General features: G+C 35.8%; 1 protein-coding gene across 1 annotated transcript in view; it reads left to right on the top strand.

Annotated features, from left to right (window-relative positions):
* The window catches only part of ABI3BP (ABI family member 3 binding protein), a 256,353-nt gene that overhangs the window by 140,810 nt on the left and 96,437 nt on the right, over positions 1 to 19,106 (top strand). The window contains exons 14-18 of the mRNA XM_080808158.1: positions 813 to 887; positions 1,441 to 1,515; positions 2,380 to 2,454; positions 3,363 to 3,434; positions 4,243 to 4,317. Coding sequence (XP_080664284.1) covers positions 813 to 887; positions 1,441 to 1,515; positions 2,380 to 2,454; positions 3,363 to 3,434; positions 4,243 to 4,317 — 372 coding nt within the window. The remainder of the gene's footprint in view (positions 1 to 812; positions 888 to 1,440; positions 1,516 to 2,379; positions 2,455 to 3,362; positions 3,435 to 4,242; positions 4,318 to 19,106) is intronic.

The following is a 19,106-nucleotide window of genomic DNA, read 5'->3' as shown; positions in this document are numbered from 1 at the left end:
GCATTTGGCAATGGCCAAAGATATTTTTCATTGTCACAACTGGGGAAGGTGATACTGACATCTAGCGGATGGAGACCAGGGATACTGCCAAACCCCTGCAAATATACAGGACAGCCTCCCTACACGACCCCCCACCCCCAACAAGGAATTATCTAGCCCTAAAGGGCTATGGTGCTGAGGTGAGAAATCCTGTTCTAGAGCCATCATGTCATTCATTTGTCTGTAGAAGTCCAGTTGGGTCTAATCTTTTGACATTCACTTACTGATCCTTCTACAAATGAGTTTAACTCAATCTAACAGTTCCTTTTAGCAAGAAGAGTTCATTAGGCATCTACTAAACTAGGTACTGTGAGAGATTCGAAGTAAATAGGACTGGTCTCTGCTAGACATAGCTATATATCTGGTATTTTTTGTATATTTAGCCTCATCATAGCATTATTTGTGCCTTGATAAAGGTAAATAATTTTGAATAGCAGCAGAAAATAAGGGGGAAAAATGAAATAGAATGCTGAGTGAATTCAGCTAGTAGTTAAGAAACAAAAGTGAGAAACCAGAAAAACCAGTTGAAAACAAGTTAAATATAGGCAACATTGTTTTTATCATGGTTTTTAATGTTTAAAGTATGTATAAAACTTTTTAAAAGTGAGTTCCTCTTCCGCTCCTAATGAATCACTAGTTTAAAAATGTTGGTTCACTCTCTTTCAACTGTTCTTGATACTTTTTCCCATATGAGGCATAATTTATTACTCATGAATTTGTATTTTATTCTTGGGGCCTTCTGCTTTTATAAATGTTGACATTTATTCCAACAGCAACAAGTGATCCATTTCTGGATTCTGTCCCACCTAAAACTTCTAGAACTCTTGAACAGCCAAGGGCAACACTGGGTAATGTTTTTAACAGAAAAGTCCTACTTTGTTTTCCATCAAAAGAAAATCCATGTGAATGCCATTCTTCCAAATGACCATTTCATTCCATCACAACTAATCACTTATTTCATTTTTACTTCTGAATGTATTTTTTTTTCTTGTAATGCAGGCATCTTATGTTCCATTTGGGGCATTCTCTCTCTCTCTCTCTCTCTCTCTTGAACTATAATAGATCATTTTTTTTCCATCCTTAAAGGAATGAAAAGCTCTGAAAATTGCATGGACCTCTTCATCATCCATATCATCCCATCTCATTCATGTGTTTGTGGCTCATATCACCTCTCTTCCATGCATTGACCCTGCCCGGAGTCTGCCACTGAAAAATTGTCATTCTGATCTTTTCTTTAAATCATTATTTCATCTACCAGCTTTCAAGACTATATGCATTTTTCATTCTTAGTCATGTACGTGTAGCATGTGCTGTGCAATACCATCTAAAAGCATGTTAAAACTCCTAAAATACCTCATTTTAACTGGAATTATTTGGTGGGTGGGGTGTTTGTATTTTCAGCTCCAAGTGAAACACCATTTGTTCCTCAAAAACTGGAAATCTTTACCAGTCCTGAAATGCCACCTACAACATCTGGTAACTAATGACATTTTTATGGTTGTGTACTTTGAAAGAACAGATAAAGTGTCAAGAAAAGAATCAGTTTTGTTGGACTTCCAGAGTCTTTTCAATAGTAAACATTCCCTTTCATTCTCTGTCATGAAATTCTTCCAAGAACTGGGTTATCTGTTAGACTGCCTTGTGATAATTCTCAAAGGATTTCCATAATCTTGGTGTCCATGTATTTAAAGAATTATTTTCTTTCTGTAATCCTTTCAACTTTGCTTACCAGAAAATTACAATGGAATTACAGATGATAATTATTTTATAATATATTCCTTCTATTCAGCCCAATTCAATACCACCTGGTCAGAGTATTTTTCTCAACGTAGTTTAAATATAAAGAGCACCACGTAGGTTCTGCAATGAGGAAAGATGGGTAAGAGAAGTAACACAGTCTATATGCTATTATAGAAAATTATTTGAATAATGAAGTTCATTAACTCTTGCTGAGGTTAGTCATGACCTACAGAATTAAAGCAGTTCTGAACTTCCATTCTCTAAATCCCAAATGTTTGTGCTTCGCCCCTATTCAGTAAATTATCTTTTGAGTTCTTAACTCTACCTTGTGTTCTTAAATCCCTTAAGAGTGCCCACTTCCCAGTACATTTAGCTCAACAATGTACCTTTGGTTTTTATATGGACAGTTAATTCATTTTGGCCCCAAAACACCACATTTATTGAGCCCCTACTGTGTATAAAGCACAGTGCTGGGCATTCTGGAGATACAAAGAAATAAAAAGTAGTTTTTGTATTCAAGAAGTTTGCAAATTTACAGTTATAACCTGATTGGTCCCTGCAAAATATTATTTATCAAAGCTATATTAAATCTTCTTTCAGCTGCCCAGCAAACTACGTCTATCCCTTCTACACCTAAACGACGCGTCAGGCCCAAAACACCAAGAACCAAACCTGGTAAATAACTGCCTCTTTAACCTCTCAGGATATTTAATTCCAAATAGAGAATGTCCATCTCCTTATCATAAAAAGAGGTTATGTGATTCTATAGGTTAAAGGTCTATAGGTCTTTACAAAATTTGAAATTAAGTGAAGATGAATAATTCAAAATAACAAATAAAATTTCAATACTATGTAATTTAAAATTATTTCAGTGATGTTCTTACATGTGAATTTTGGAATAAACCCAGAAGCAGGTACTAATGTCACTGTGTTAGAAAGTAAGATTTATAGTGAAATTTGTTTCCTTGGTATGTATGTATACTTAGGTGTTTATTAGCCTGACAATTCTTGTTTTGTGTGCCAGCAGTATTTTCAGCTTTGAACCGGGGCTGTGGCTCACAGGAGAGACTATGACTCCCTTTGTCCAATTGTTTATCATCTTAGATCATACAGTATAAAGAATGAGAATTAACATGAAACTCTACAATCTGCCTATGAGGCTATAATACTTGTGTGGAAGCTCAGAAAAAAGAAAGAGTTGAGGATGTAAGTCTCAAAATATGTGTAGGGTTCAGACAAATTTGAAGGTGGAGGGAACAACATAAGCGTACGTTATGGCACAGAATTTGCATGGTACAGCTAGCTTCCCTGGAGGTAATATTTTTCATTGTCAGATAACACACTCAGAATCATGCTCAACAAATCAAGTTTTTGCTTATTCCATGGTAGAATAAATACAGTTTTTTATAGCGTTTACTACTATGACTGAACTTATAAATTCTTTCCCAAAACTTGTACTCACTGTATTTGTAAACACTGACAGCTAAATACGGTAGGACTTCAAAAGGGTCATTCGGTTCTTCTTGGGATATCTTTTTATTGCCTCTAGGAATCTTAATTTTTTTTTTCCTTTCCATCACCAGAAAGAACCACAAGTCCTGGAACAATTACACCTAAAATTCCTAAAATCCCTGAATCTACACAGACAACACTGGGTAATGATATGTCCTTGGTAGATGAGTTACTTCATTTTGACATGAAAATTCAATGCCTTAGCTTTTGTGTAATGTCTCAGTCTCTGTTCTAATTAGGTCATTTTAACAGTACTGAGAATCTCATAAAGTACAACAGCTTGTGGCTTTCGTGATTTTCAATAGTTGGCCTCATAGCCACACACGTGAACTCAGCATCCAGATATCATCCTGTACCTTGGAAAGCTGGCAAACCACTGCTGCCTTCTCCTCTTCCATCCGCCATTGTATGTGAAGTGGAGTCTTAACCACAGTCCTCCTTTTTTTTTTTTTTTTTTTTTTTTTTTTTGAGGGAGGCCCTCAAGTTCAAATTCAGACTTCCTTTGGAGGAGTAGTAGTCTATTATGATGTTAGTAGGATTTCTTTGTACTATAGACCAGGGCATTTTACCTATCAGTGATTATTCATTTTAAAACATGCCTAAAGACTTGGATATGGCTGAGAAATATGAATTAAGGGTACAAAATTATTATACTGATTTTTTTTTAAATAATGGATTAGAATAATTTTCTTTGTGTAGTTACTGTGGCTATTTGTAACAATGTTGTTTCTGTTCAAATATACTCTTGAAATGTTTTTTCTGAATCAGATGCAAATTTATCACTGTTTTCTGTTAAATACTTATCTGTGAAATATTCTTTCCATGGAATATTTCCAAAAAATGTCTAAGATGTTGGGTTCATTCCACTTAAAGTATAGGTTTTCCTTTTGAGGTTTTAGACACTGAAATGCTTAAATATTGATTTGTCAATTATTTTCTCTACTTTTCCAGCTCCCAGTAAAACACCATTTATTTCTTTGAAACCTAAAATTCCTCTCACCCCAGAAGGGACACCCACCAAACCTGGTAATTACCCAAACCTTTTTTTTTTTTTTTTTTAATTCCAAAAGTAGGATTAAAAAATTGTTTCATGTCACTCTTTGGAGCAAGAACTTCTGATTTGTATTTTGGTATTTGATACAATTTTTCCATGGAAAGTGCAAAAGTGAAATGCAATGATCTCATTATAACCAGCCCCTCTGATATTATCATAGCGTTGCTCTGAGCTTTTGGGTGCGTCATTCTGTTCATGACCATCACAGAGAAAATACAGAAATAGAGTGATGGGAGTGATTGAGGACTCCCTTGTCTAGGACTACGAAATAATTTCCAGTACCAGAGTGGACTGGAATTCTGATCACACTGAACAATAGCTTTTCAGCCTGAAAGGGGGGAAGTGTTTCCATCCCCTAAAAACTCTGCCCTTGTTTTAAGACTTCTCGTTCTCCAGCTGCAAGATTGGAAAGGGTGGGATTTTCCTAATGCTCCATAATTTACTTTCTGAAATGAAGCTGATTTCTGAATACTGACTTTTGTTTATTTCTCAGGCGTAATAATGGTGTTTTGCTGAAGAGAAGAAGGCTCTTTTGCAGGGCAAGGTTACTGCATTTATGTAATTAATAACAGAGATATTCCCCTGCATTTAGATGGCAAGACATACTGAATGACCAAGTTTTCTTCTTTTTTTTTTCTGTTTATCCAGAATCTATACAGCAGTTTAAATGTTGACTTCTAGGTATCCCTTTAGATTCAGGAAGTCTGTCAATACAAATCATTTTCCTCCAAATTTTAAACTTATCTTCAGGGTTTTTCTCACTGTCATGTTCTATGGATTTTTCACTAATGGGTGTTCACAAAGTACGATCATTAAAACAAATGATTTTCTAATAAATGGGCATGATTTATTTTTTTGCAGTGAAACGGGCAAGGAAGAAATATGTAACTGCTCAGAAAAAAGAATTCTCAAGACTCCCTTTAAAGAGGCAGTGAGATTTCCAGGTGTAGGTGTCAGACTGGAGGAAATTAGGGATTAGGCAAAGGGAGTGTAGTTGATGCTGTGACCATGGGTGAGGTCTCCAAGTCAGAGAAATGGAATGAAGTTTCACTCTTACCCAAAGGGGTTATTTGGAGAAAGAAGCATAGCTAATGAAACTCAAGAGCTCTAACAGTTTAAATCAAAGAACTTCAACAGCTATATGAGAGAAGGGCTTAATGTACATTTGTTTAAAAATCATGCTTAGAGGGCTTTGGAATAAGGTCATAACTATTATACTTATGCTGTACTTTGAAGAAAAGGTTATTATCTAGCAGATTGAGAAATATTACCGTGTGTTTAGACCACCAAATTTAAATAAATGTCTCTCCAATCTAAGTTTTTCTGTTATTACAAGATAAAATTTGAAAAGATAAAAAAAAATCCTTCAGATGTTCTTAAGAGTTTAAACATAATTAGTTACATTAGTAATTTCATTGGTTTCTAAAGAAAGATTTATAAGAAATTCACTCATACAAGTAAGGGGAGAGGATGTGTTCTTATTCTGAGCTCTTCGAGCAAAGAGACTTCTTCGATTCGACATTTTCTTTTAATATGTGGCAAATTATCTGGAAGCCAATGAGGTTTTTTTTGGTTTTTTTTTGTTTTTTTTTTTTTAAAGATTTTATTTATTTATTTGACAGACAGAGGTTACAAGTAGGCAGAGAGGCAGGCAGAGAGGCAGGCAGAGAGGGGAGGAAGCAGGCTCCCCGCTGAGCAGAGAGCCCGATGTGGGGCTCGATCTCAGGACCCTGGGATCATGACCTGAGCCGAAAGCAGAGGCTTTAACCCACTGAGCCACCCAGGTGCCCCGCCAATGAGTTTTATATTCCTCTGATTTCTACCTTCTGATCACCTAAGAAAAGCCACGCTTTCCCCCCTCACATCAAGTATTAGGACTTCGGAATCTGCACCTACATTTACATCCACTTAAGTTGACCACCAGTGGTCTGAGGCAACACAGAGTAATGGATCTCTGCAAAAACGGTGCTTGGGTTCTAGCTTTTTAAAATGTATTTTTTTTTTACTTGAGGGCAGGCCACCATTATAGCTCTGTGGAAGATTTCTGTCGCTAGCCAAGGTTCAGGAGAGCAAATAAACCACCAAAACTTTTTTTATTAGAGTGATTCATTGCCTTCCCCAGCCCTCTCCTCACATGCTGCTATTTTTCCATCTCACTTTCCCTGCAGATTGCTTGCTTTTCCTTTGGTTTTCCTTTGTGGTTACACTAATGAGTAAAAACCCACATTGGGTTTGGCTTGTTTTATAAGCATAATCCACCGCTTTCTTGAAAATCCCACCATGTACCATGTCCCAACTTGTCTGCCTCGTCCAGCGAGAAGTGCTTCCTTCACAGTTAATCTTTAAGATGGTGGTGACATTTGACTCTTCAGGCTTTTAACAGACTGGAAAAAAAAAAAAGAGAGAGAGAGAGAGAGAGACCGCCAATTATAGGTGTTTGTTTTTTTTTTTTACACAATTCTCTGACACAGTGGATAGAAGTATAAATTTTTCTCATTGTTAGTCACAAATCTGGGAGCCAGGTGTATTTTTCTTTTGTGCTGAGGTGAGTGGTGTAGTTATTTGCATGCCACTTAACATTTTTATTCCTTTACCCATAATACCTTAAAATTGTAAAATAGAGGAAATCTTGTCAGGAGATGTACTTGTTTTTAATAAACCCTGATGTTAGTATTTCTAGGTACAGGTGAATTAGACGCTTAATTGAGGGCATCCATACCTATTTGGTTTCCATTTCAGTGAGGAACTCAAAAATACAGATTTTTGTTTATAAAATTATTAAGACCACATTCTTTAATCTTTGTAAATTCTAAAAGATGCTACAAGTAGCAAATTTTACTTTTTCAAGTTTAAGAAGGCAACTTGGTAGAAATTAAGACATGAATTACATCCTCAAAATTTCAAAAAGAATTTTTGTTTCCTATTTTCAGATACGGACTTTTTTGATAGTTATTATATTTAATGTATTAATGTACTATTTATTTAGCCTATCTCCTGTAGAATCTGAGACACCCAGGCTCCTCCCACCCTCTCTCTCTTTTTCTCTCTCTTTTTCTCTTACATACACACACACACACACACACACACACAAGCACAATTTTTGCCTTGCTATGTGTACTTCAGTCTGATATATCACTTTGGCTCTGCAGTTTATCTGTTTTAATCTATTTCTGGATAAGTTCTTGAGAAATCAAAAAAAAATTTTTTTTTTTTGGCCACAGACATGTTAATGAACAATGCCACCTTTCCATAACACCTTGTATCTATTGTACATTGCTTTCAGAATAAACGAAAATTCTCTACCTGCAATATTTTTTGGTATATTTTCTATATTTTAGATACTAAAGAGTCTCTACCTACTTCCCCAAATCCTTCCATAGCCCCTAGCTCAGAAACATCATCCTGGTAAATGTAGTCTAAAAAATATAACTGACAAAATGATTTAAATTCTTTTAAGCTGGTTGGTGGGTGCCATGTTAATTAATTTTTCTGTAGGAAAAAAATGGCAAAGAATCTTCACTTTTTTCTATTTTGAAGATTGAGTTCCTTTTTTATTTTCTTCTTGAAAGAAAAGAATTCTTTTTGTTCTGTAGAATAAGAAATCTATTGGATGATCTTTTTAAAAGCACCAACAGATATTGTAACCAAACTATATTCAGCACAAAATATCATTTACTTATTGCCAATTTGAAAAACATTGGAAGGATTGTTATCTTTCAGAATATTTAAATAATATTGTTATTTAATTTGTTCAGTGTTTGATGAAATCTGAGATTACTTTTTGACTTCTTTGATTTGCTAACCAGAATGGAATAAATTTCATATGTAAACCAATTTGTTCACCAGCAATAAATACTAGTAAATATGAGGAACTATATGAACCATTGAGGCCCTTTTTACCTTTTTAGACCATATATTCAATTTCTTTTTGTGTGTGTGTGTGAAAGAATATCAGATCCAGTCAGGCTGAAAAATCACCCAAAACTAACAGATCTCAGACCTGGCTATGGGTCTGTTGGGTCTCTTGCCTCTTCCTACTTCCTTGGACAAATCTGACCATCCTACATGAAAACAAAATGGCAGGTGATGGGACTCTCTGGCCAACTTTGGAGAGGCTACCCTGACCTTGCCTTAAAGCTGTATCTCCTCAGGCACTAGGAAGAATCTTCAGAATATTAGGTAGTGGAGAAAATAGCTAAAAATCAACAAAAACCAGAATTCTCAATTCTTACTTTTATTGTGGTTTGTGGAAAGGATGTGAAGTGATCATTAGTGTAATAAGCCATAGAACCTGATTGTTCACCAGTGAGAGAACAGCTTTTAGAGTGAAGGACATTTAATTTTTCTGTCTTAAATGGTGATCTTCAGCATCGCCTTTGATAATAATTATTTTATTGCAGCCCCAGAACCTCAGACTCCACCACCATCACAGTCAACTCTAGTCAACCACCAATTACAGTCAACACAGTCAACTCTATTAATGAAGTTTCCTTTGATGAGTGAAAAAGAAGCCTCTTCCTTTAGCACCCTTTATGTTCAATTTTGTCCTTACCTTGGGCTTTTTTAAAAATTTGTCCTTCAGATCTTCATTTCAGCCTTATGGTCAGATGATACACTCTTTGCTTTTGCTTAACTAAGCAGAGGCTCTAGAAGCCATACTGATTTTGATTGAACACATGCTGTGTCGTCCTCCTTATATTTGAGCACTGTGTCCAGAGCTTGTTTTAACCTAGTTGTTTCCAGTGGAGGACCTTGGCTTCCCTCTTTTTGTAGACATTTTTGTGTTTTCACATTCAGAGGTGTTTATCTGATTTTCAAAACTCTAACATTCACAGATTTTCTTGAAAAGTAGTAGGATCTTTCCAGATCTAAATATCCTGATGTGTCACTGGGCAATCCATTAAGAGAAATAGAAAAACTAACCCCAATATTTATAGCTTCTTTTTCTTCAGAAGAGCAAAAAATGTGTTCTGCTGGTGCCATCCTGGCCAATTACCCATATTTTCCTCCATAACACAAACTGTTGGTCACTTTAGGGCATTCGTGTCTTTCTGAGAACCATGCCTTCGTTCGTTTTTTTCCATTTCTTCTTCCAAACTTAACTGACAAGACTACATTTTTTTTCATTTTGTCTAAAAACACAGGAATCTATTTGAATAAAAAAGGACTATCTCACATGGATTAAAGTTTCACTATTTATATATAATCACTCAACTTGGTAATTAGAAATCACAGATTTTTCATATCTAAAGGTTTTATCATTTTTCCTTTGATTTTGATTCCTTCCTGATGGTTTTCATGCACTCTTAGCACCTGGAACTCTGGAAACAAAACCTTCGACATTAGGTAATGCAGTTATGGAGCAAGTGAGCTTTGTTTCCTCTTTTCCTGTCTGTTGGTATCTTTAGTAGCAAGCTCACATTAATGGATTCATCCACTGATATCTCTTTGTGTGTCTGTGTTCTTTGTTCTTGCAGAGAAAAAACAATTAAATTCTTTAGTTTTATAAACTGTATCTCATTTTTAAAAAGCATTCCTTGAAATAATTTCTGAATTCAAAACCTTTTTATACATGCTGTTAACTTGTAAAGTTTTTAATGCTAAATGAAAAATTCCTTTTGAATCTTGGGCCAAATAAAGTTTAATTTGTATCCCTAGTGGCTCCTTAAAGGTCTTTCTCATGTTCCTGTTAAACATACACCTTCAAAACTTTCAGGAGACTGTCTTCTCTAAGCTTTACAAAGTTTTGAGTTTTCCATCTCAAAATGGAAGAATAAGGAGATATTTAACATATACATATATATATAGCCTTATATATATGTATATGTGTATATATATGTACATATATATATGTATATGTTAAAGACCTCATTTAACTGGGTAAATAATCATAGAAAGTTGCAAAACAGAAGGATATATACCCACAATAAATCAAAGGACTTAAATATGCTTTTAAGATATATTTAGTATTATCAGTTTTTAGAGCTACTGCTCTTGTATTAACTAGCTAATTTTCTTTCTTCAGCTCCACCAAAGACCAAACGACCAGGTCGTCGCCCCCGTCCTAAAACCACACCTAGTCCAGATGTGCCCAAGTCCAAACCTGGTAAATGTGATGTTCAGGGTTCCAGTAAGCATAGAAAATAGGATATGGTAGCTTCTGATATGATAGCTTCCTACTACCCAAATGGCTGGGCTTTAAGAAACAGTATAGTTGATTTTTATGTTTAAGCATCTATGCTTCCTATGTTTATGATATATTGTTATTTTATATTTGTAACTATTAGGTACACACAGCAATAGGCTGGCCCACAAGTGGATTATTAAAGTAGGGCACCCTAAAAGTCTCACTTAGGATGCATCTTTATGGCAGATGGGGTGTGGGAAAGCAGGAGGAAGGGAGTGAAGGGGACAAGTAGAAGGGAAAATCACATTCAGAAAAAATAGGGCTTAAGAATGAGGAGTAATATTTCCTTCTTCAAGATGCTGCTTCTTGATATAATTAGTGTTCTTGCTTTTTGCTTCCATAGTTCTGGAACCTGCTACCGTACCCCTGGAGCCTTTGGTGCCCACAATCGGTAATTCTACTGACCTCCATTTGCTTTCACGGAATGTCACTTTTGCTTTTCCTACTTTCCACCCAGGCATGACTGCAGTTTCACCACACCATCATAATTTCATTCCATGCTTTTCCTTACATTTCCTATCTGGGTCTGAAGAGCCTGAAGATAGGAGACTTCTAGAAGAATCCTACCTGTGTTCTTCTTTAAGGAAAGTCTGTGGTCTTGGATGCAGCTTCCTGGTTCTGCATAAACCCTTTGTCCTTCCATGTCCTGTTGAGAAAACCTTTTCCTCTTTCTCACACAGGGACTTCTGTGCTCATCCTGGACTTGGCAAACGGTGAAATTTTATTCCAGTGCCATGATTATCATTTCATTGCTTTACTCATTCAACTTGTAAGATCTTTTCCCTCTTAAAAAGCTGCATGAAATAATGGCTTCTTCAGCTTTCTGTTTCTTTGAAGAATGTTTTTGAGTACATTTTGATAATGAGAGGCATAAACACCATTCTTGTTCCAGGGTCTAATAAGAAAATAATGTGGTCTTTGTAACTTGAGAACATTAGTAGTCCCAAACTTGTTTTATTGTTTTGGGTACTAATGCTATTTGACTATCACTCTTTCATGAAAATTTCTCAGCATTCACAATAAACCTGCTTTACTTTGGAAAATTCCAGAAATCTATAGCCATGTGAAATTCTGTATAATTTAGAGTGTTTATGGATTATTTTCTAGGTCTCCTACTAAGCAAGTTTCAAATTTCCACTTAATATTTTTATGCTGAAAGACCTTAGAGTTAAGAAATAAAACTATTGTACTTGTTATTTCTGAAATTACTTATGTAGAAAAAAGTCTTATTATCATTCTCATTACTTTGCTCATAAGTACATTTTGAGCATTTCCTAAAGATTTTTCCTTTCTGAAAAATTAGGAGAAATGGACATATTTCCCATCCTTCCCATACCCCATGAATTAATTTTGTTGTATATCTAGTGAATTTATACAGGATCTTTGCTCAAGCCCATATGTCTTTAATTATGACAGTTATGGCCATGACAATTATTGCTAATTTTTAATACCTTTCTCTTTAACGTCAAAACCATCCAAAAGACCTAAAACCACACGTAGACCAGATGCACCTCAAATCCAGCCTGGTAATCACTACTTTCACTGCCTTGATCTGTAACTAGGAAAATGGTGTGTAAGTAGCACTAATCTTGACATTCACAGCTCTGCTATGACACTAATTACAGGAACTTTTTTCCTTCAGATTCAAAACCACCAAAGCAATTACTTCCTAAACCCCAAACCCCAGCACAACCAGATACGCCACCAACTAAACCCGGTAAACATAATTTCCATTGCTTTAGTTTAAAAAGCTTTTTCTTTGGGAATGTTGAAAACTTTTACAATTTGCCATGCTGTATAAAGCATAGAAACCCAAATATGATTTTGTTCATTACCTTTTCAAAGTAACCACATTAATTGTTAAATGAACAAACCAAGATGTAGAAAGTTATTCAGTTTCACATCTGATAGTCTGACAGTTTCCACTTTCTTAGCATATTTAGACTTTGTTTTCTGAATTTGTGTATGTAATGAATAAAAGCCTCATTTTTCTTTATTTGGAACATATTTGAAAGTGATTTTAGCATTCACCACTAGATAAGACTGGAAAGGCTGACACCGTGTTCATGCTTTATAGGCAATAATCAGAGATTGGCTTCCTCTAAAATACCTTAATGGCATTTTAAACAGCAACAATTACCCAAGTGATTTCCTGGGAAATAAGAAGATATTTATATAATAGTTCTAAAAATTCAACTGTTTTGCAATTGAAATTTTCTCCTAAGGTTCCAATTAGTACAAGATTCTGATTTAGTAAGAGAGTATCTCTCATAATAAATAAGCTTATGAAGAAGGCAATTTATATCAAGTTAGAATAAACCAGGTTCTGTATCTTATGAATTAAACATCAGTAAGCACCAGAAAGTTTGGACTTCTTTATTTTTCTTACTTCTATCTGTTTATTTTTTATGATGCAGTCTTTGAGTCTATTACATTGGAGACCGAAGCTCCCTCCCCAACCATAGGTAATGAGGTCTTCCTTCTTGGTTGACGTCTCTCTGAGCTCGCCCTTCTCATCTCTGTCATTAACTGCATTCTCTTATGTATATGATGCTCATTGATCATTTTTTCATTCATTTCCAAAACATTGTTTATTATTTTTAACAGGGAACTTCTCAACATCAAAAGGCATTCTTACTTCGGCTGCTCGCTTTATAACCCCTGAATGTCATTCTTCCTTTGATCACCTTCAGAGGCATTGAGATTGCTTGCAGCAATGGGTGCTGTCAAGGATTGCAGGGGCTGAGAGCGCATCCATCCTGCAATCCAGGAAATCTTTGAGATTTCTGCTTTTATGTGTCTGTAATTTACAGTTATGGGAGAGGAGCAGTTAAAAAGTTGGTTGGGCCTGGAGGCAATACCTAACTGTCCCTTTCTTGCAAAAGTCCTTTCCTCTTTGATTCTGTACTATTCAAATGCACCTGGACATTTCTGCTGACAAATTCATCTTGAGACACTGATTTCCAAGCAAAGCAAGGATTCCCTTTTTTGTCTGAAGGCAAACAGTTTTGAATATTGTTGCATCCTGTTGTGCTCACTTTCTCCACCTCTCCTGTAGGCCATGTTTTCCATTAATTTAGAAGATGTTGGGGTGCCTGGGTGGCTCAGTGGGTTAAAGCCTCTGCCTTCGGCTCAGGTCATGATCCCAGGATCCTGGGATCGAGCCCCACATCAGGCTCTCTCCTCAACGGGGAGCCTGCTTCCTCCTCTCTCTCTGCCTTGTCTCTCTGCCTACTTATGATCTCTGTCTGTCAAATGAATAAATAAAATCTTTAAAAAAAAAAAAAAGATGTTGTCAGATGTGGCTTCAACCAACTCTGCTGTTATGTCTTAGTCAGCAAAAGACAATCTCCATACAAATGTTTACAGTGTTTTCATGATAAGATCTTTAATGTTACATTTAATCTTTTGGACTTACTGAAAAATAGAGATACCAGTTTAAATCCAAGGAGTTACAAATCAGAATTTCATATCTATGCATAATTCATCCATTTCAGAATATTATAGAATTCTAGGAATCCTAGACAAAAAGTTGAATTATTACTCTTCAGACTTTTCTCTTAATTATCTGTTGCCCACTAGAATAATTATTTTCTAATTATTCATTTCAAATAAATGAATTAAAAAAGGAGAAATAGTGAGAAATAATACCCCATTTTTTATGGGGAAAAGCCCCAAGTTTATCTTTTGCATAACTGTCACACATCTCCAATAAACAGGCTAATTGAGAACATTTTTAAAGATTCTCCTCACCATCGCAGTTCTTCAAAACAAATACCAGTGATGGTGAAAGCCTTCCAAATACTAATAGAAGCTTTTGCATTTTTTTATTATTTTTTAAAGATTTTATTTATTTATTTGACGGACAGAGATCACAAGGGGCAGAGAGACAGGCAGAGAGAGAGAGAGAGAGAGGGAAACAGGCTTCCCGCTCCCCGCAGGCTCCCAAGCACCCCTGCTTTTACAGCTTTTAATAGTAATTTAAATATTAGACAACAGAGATGTTTTTGGAACCAAGTTTCCAATGTAGTTGGAATCAGATAATTAAATACAGAAAAAAGGCCTCATAGGGATGCAAAATATAAAAGGTATGCCTATTTTGTGAGATAGATGAATACCAGAATACAGCCAGTAATTGAGACCAAATACTATTTTCAAGGTGTTCAGTAATGCTTTTTAATCATTACAGAGTAAAGAAGATTCATTTTCAAGATAATTTTCCTTCTTTTTGTACAGTTCTTAAATTTCTATTGTTTATTCTTTTGGTCAGTTCCTGCCACAGACCTTGAACCTGTAACTCTGAGAACTGAGACTCCCATGACAACATTGGGTAATGATTTTTTATGTCTTAAAGCAAGTGCATTTTCTGTCCATTATCTAGTCCGTTCTGCTACTATCTTGGTCAAGGGGTTCTCTTTTTCTAAGGTTTTCCTCATCGCCCTCTCTTGTCACTCAACTATATTCTTCACTTTGAATATTGAAGATGTTTAAAGTAAGTTACTTGGTTAGTTACTTGGTTAAGCCTGTATGCAGCTTGTATAGAGCATCTATCTTCCACATTATCCAGTTTCTTAGTGCTTTACAGAGCCTCCGATTCTGCTCAGTGTTCTGTGGTAAAGCTAAATTTCAAATACCATTAGGAGTGGCTGCTCTATAACATCAGTGTTAATTCTGTGGACATTGACAGAAGGTTGTGTTAAGATAGGCAGGGCATTTTTATTGTCTACCAATGATTTTAAGAAATGAAATGTACTCATTCTAATGTTTAATGGGAGGTATGTCTAAGCCAAATAATTTCTAAGTACAATCTCCCCAAAGCAGGGAGGCCTGGGTCCCTCTCTGATATGGACATGTTATGTTTCTGGGGTCAGGATCCTTTCTGAAAATCTGACACCAATAATAATAAGCTTTTTGGATTATTAGAATAATGTTATATATTCTTTCTCAAAAGAACTGTCAGTGGACCGGATCCCCCCAAATTTTCTTGCATATATATGACAAAATTCCCAAACCAAAGAGACAAATTTATTAAGTCTTAGAAAATCTAGCAAAACTTTAGAAAACCTAGACCTGTGTATCATCCTTTCTTGAGTGTCTGGAGTTATAAGACATTAACCGGTTTCCTTTCTTCAGCTCCAAAAACTTCACAACGACCAAGGACACGTCGTCCACGTCCCAAACATAAGTCCACACCGAGCCCAGCTACATCTCAGAGCAAACTAGGTAAATATGTGGTTCCTGGTGCCTGTGGAACCCTGTGGGATACGATTTTTATGTGACAGTTTAACTCGCCAGCTAATAGCTCCTGGACCCTGCAGTGTGAGGGCCTGAGTAACAAGAGCTCTAGTTAAGTCCCTGTGATTTTCTTGTGCTTCTTGGTATCTTCTTGGTACCTTTGTATTTGCTTTCTCTGAAAAGTTCTATTTTCTCTTTGATTCTGGTTTATCAAAAGCTTACTTAGTTAAGTATATAACTAGCATATTTAGTTCACTTAGTCACACATTTTATTAAGTGCTACATTAGCATCTGTGAAAAATAGAAATAACAAATGACTTCGTTGAGGAAGGAAATTTCTCATGTAGAAACTGTTCATAAATAGATATAAAGGAATATGGGCAGAAGCAACATATTCATTGAGTTTTACCAGCTGTCAGGCATGTAGTTAATTTTTAGAGAAGTAAAAGATTCATGAGCTGGTAAGCATAATGAGGACCTCAAAATTTATAGTTTGTGGATCAGTTGCAGTGATAGACAGGAATAATACAAACAGAGGCGGGAGGTACCAGTTGTGTGGATGATAGCCGAAGAATAGGAATTAGAAGGGCAACCTGATTGGGAGAAGAGGAAAAGACAATGTTCACTTAGCAGATGCTTATAAATTTTGGTCAGTGATGCTACTTTTAGATGGGTCCATGAAGAGGACTTTGAATGATTGATTTCAGGGATAGGATTTACAGCATACTCTCCTATCCCCCTGATAACAGAGAAATGCACTGGCAAGTTTTGCATACTGAATGACCCTCCGTATCTTGTTCTTTTATATGACTTCAGTTGGACAGAAGTCTTGTTCTTTTTCCAAAATGGACTCTCAAAAAAAAAAAAAAAGCATCATCTGTTTTGGTTATTCATTATAGTATCTATATCAACTATTTCATCCATCATGACCTAGGGCCTCTTTTTTTCCAATAAATTATACTTTCACATTCAATTCTCGTAATTTTTAATCATAATGTTACTAGATGCCTAAAGATTTTTCTAAGCAGGGTTTTTTGTTGTGTTATCAGATAATATAAAAACAAGAAAGGCTTGGAGCCATGTGGAGATACTAAAGATATAACCATTTCATAAGAACAAATATCTTTGTACCCTCACCTCAGAACTTTAAAATTTTTGCCTTTTGGCTGTAAAAACAGTGCCACACAGGTGAAGTTCATTTTCAAGGGAGTGTGAAGACTTTTCTCATGGGTTTAACATTTCTTTTTTCAATTACTTTTGATCATTGCTTGCTACAGACTCTGAACCTGTTACTCCTGGGACATATTTAGGTAATGATTCTTTATGTCCTTTAGCAAGTGCTTTTTCTTATTCACTGTCAAAGTTCTCTGTGGTGTGATATCGATGATGTTGTCATAATTTGTTATCATCCCATTACAGTATTCAGCTTACGATATAAAAGGCTTTCTAACAGAAATGTGTATGGACTCAGTAAAGACCACTATCTGCCCACATCCCAGCTTGAGACTGCATCATATCAGTCTCAGTCTGTTTAAACAATGCTGTTGGTTAGAGCTAAGGTCCGAATATGGTTCTCCATATAACCCTTCCTTAGGCCACCAATGCAGTATCGCTAAGGATACCATGAATTTTCTTTAGGCATATTACTTTCTGTATTTGAAGTTCTCCCTAACTTTTCACTTCATGGGTGTTTCAGCACATTTTGTGTGCTTAATCTAGTGAGTTACCAGGTAGAAAATTTGCTCAAGCCTAGTCATTCTAAATTATAATTAGAAGTGAACACTGTAGCGTGCTTTGAACTTCTCTCTCATCATCATATTTTAGGAGCAATTTGTAACCAGTTTTGGGTTAGGGACAACTTTCAAAGAAATGAAGGTTCCTCATCTTCATTTCTTAAACATAATTGTATTGTAACTTTTAAACTTTGACAAACTCTCAATTTTAAAAGGAAACCTATTAATATACCAAAGGAGGAAATATCAAACCAAAGTAACAAAGCTTTCTCCACTCAGGCTGACAAATTTTAGAAAGCTTAGCTATATCATCTTATTCAGAGTTTATGGAATCATCAACATTATATTAACCCTAAATTTTCTTCCTTCAGCTACAACAACAAAGAGACCTCGTCGTCCACGCCCCAAAGCTAAAACCACACCCCATCCAGAAGTACCTCAGCCCAAACTGGGTAAATATGTGGTTTCCAGTTTAAGGAATTCAAGCAGTCTACCCCAATTGGGAACCCAAATTCTGAGGACACCTAGTCTAATGTAGCATCACAAACAGAGGTTCTTCCTTACCTTTTTATATCAAATGCCATTCTTTTCACTAAGGACTTAGTGAAAAGCAAATGTAGTATTAGCTTCCTTTTGGCAATCTGTAGTATGTGTGGTAAACAGACCCTAGAGTGACCCGCTACTCCCCACCCCTCTTTCCTCCCACTCCCGTAGTTCTGCCTCTTGGTATTAAACATAGTGTAAGCCATCTTTTCCCTGCTCTTTCCCCTCTTAGAAGGCTTAGAAGCATTGTTTTTACTGGGGAAATGAATTTTCTGACATTTCATGCGCTCACAAAAATCTCTTTGGTTTCTCTCATTGATTTTGGTCAGTTCCTACCACAATCTTTGAACCAGTTATACTTAGAACCGAGGCTCCAGTGACCACATTAGGTAATGAAACATTTTGTCCATCAGCATCTGCTTTTCATTCTCATTTGAAACCCATTTCATCACCTTCATAACCACAGCTGCTTCTGCTTCACAAGACTCGCGTGTCATCCTCTAATGTCATTCAGTTGCTTCTTAATATATTGAAGAGCATTAAAACCACTCATTTATTTTTAAAAGAGCCAAGTATGAACTAAGTCTATCATATGTGTCTGCAATGTAATGCATTTAAATTTATAGCATCTCATCTCCATGTAACCTATTAATCACACTTTTTGTTTCTGAGTTTCAAATATATGGGGTTTGGGGTGACGGTATTTATCCTTGATCTAAATTAAATATTGTCTCAGCTCTTACAGTGTGACATAATTCTTGCGGAGATCTAAATTCTTACATTTTTATTTTGTGCATGATTTTGTTTTTTGTTTCACCATTTTAGGTAATGATGTGGTCTTCTTTCAGTAAAGGGTGAAATAGAAAACGTGCTCAATGCTAATAAATTTAAATTATACGTGCCATCATTAGTTTAAATTCACCCCATACTTTCTCTACCACCACCATAACTCAGTAAAGGTTTGGAACTTTTTTTCATCTAGAGATCCTTGTGAGAATATCCTTGGTATATAAACTCCTGTTTCTGTGTGATTTTTGTCTTTCAGAGTAGTGTAAATCACATA

This window comes from Martes martes, assembly GCF_963455335.1.
Source record: "Martes martes genome assembly, chromosome: 1".
Lineage (NCBI taxonomy): Eukaryota > Metazoa > Chordata > Mammalia > Carnivora > Mustelidae > Martes > Martes martes.
The sequence above is the reverse complement of the archived record's forward strand: the minus strand, read 5'-3'. Positions and strand labels throughout refer to the sequence as shown.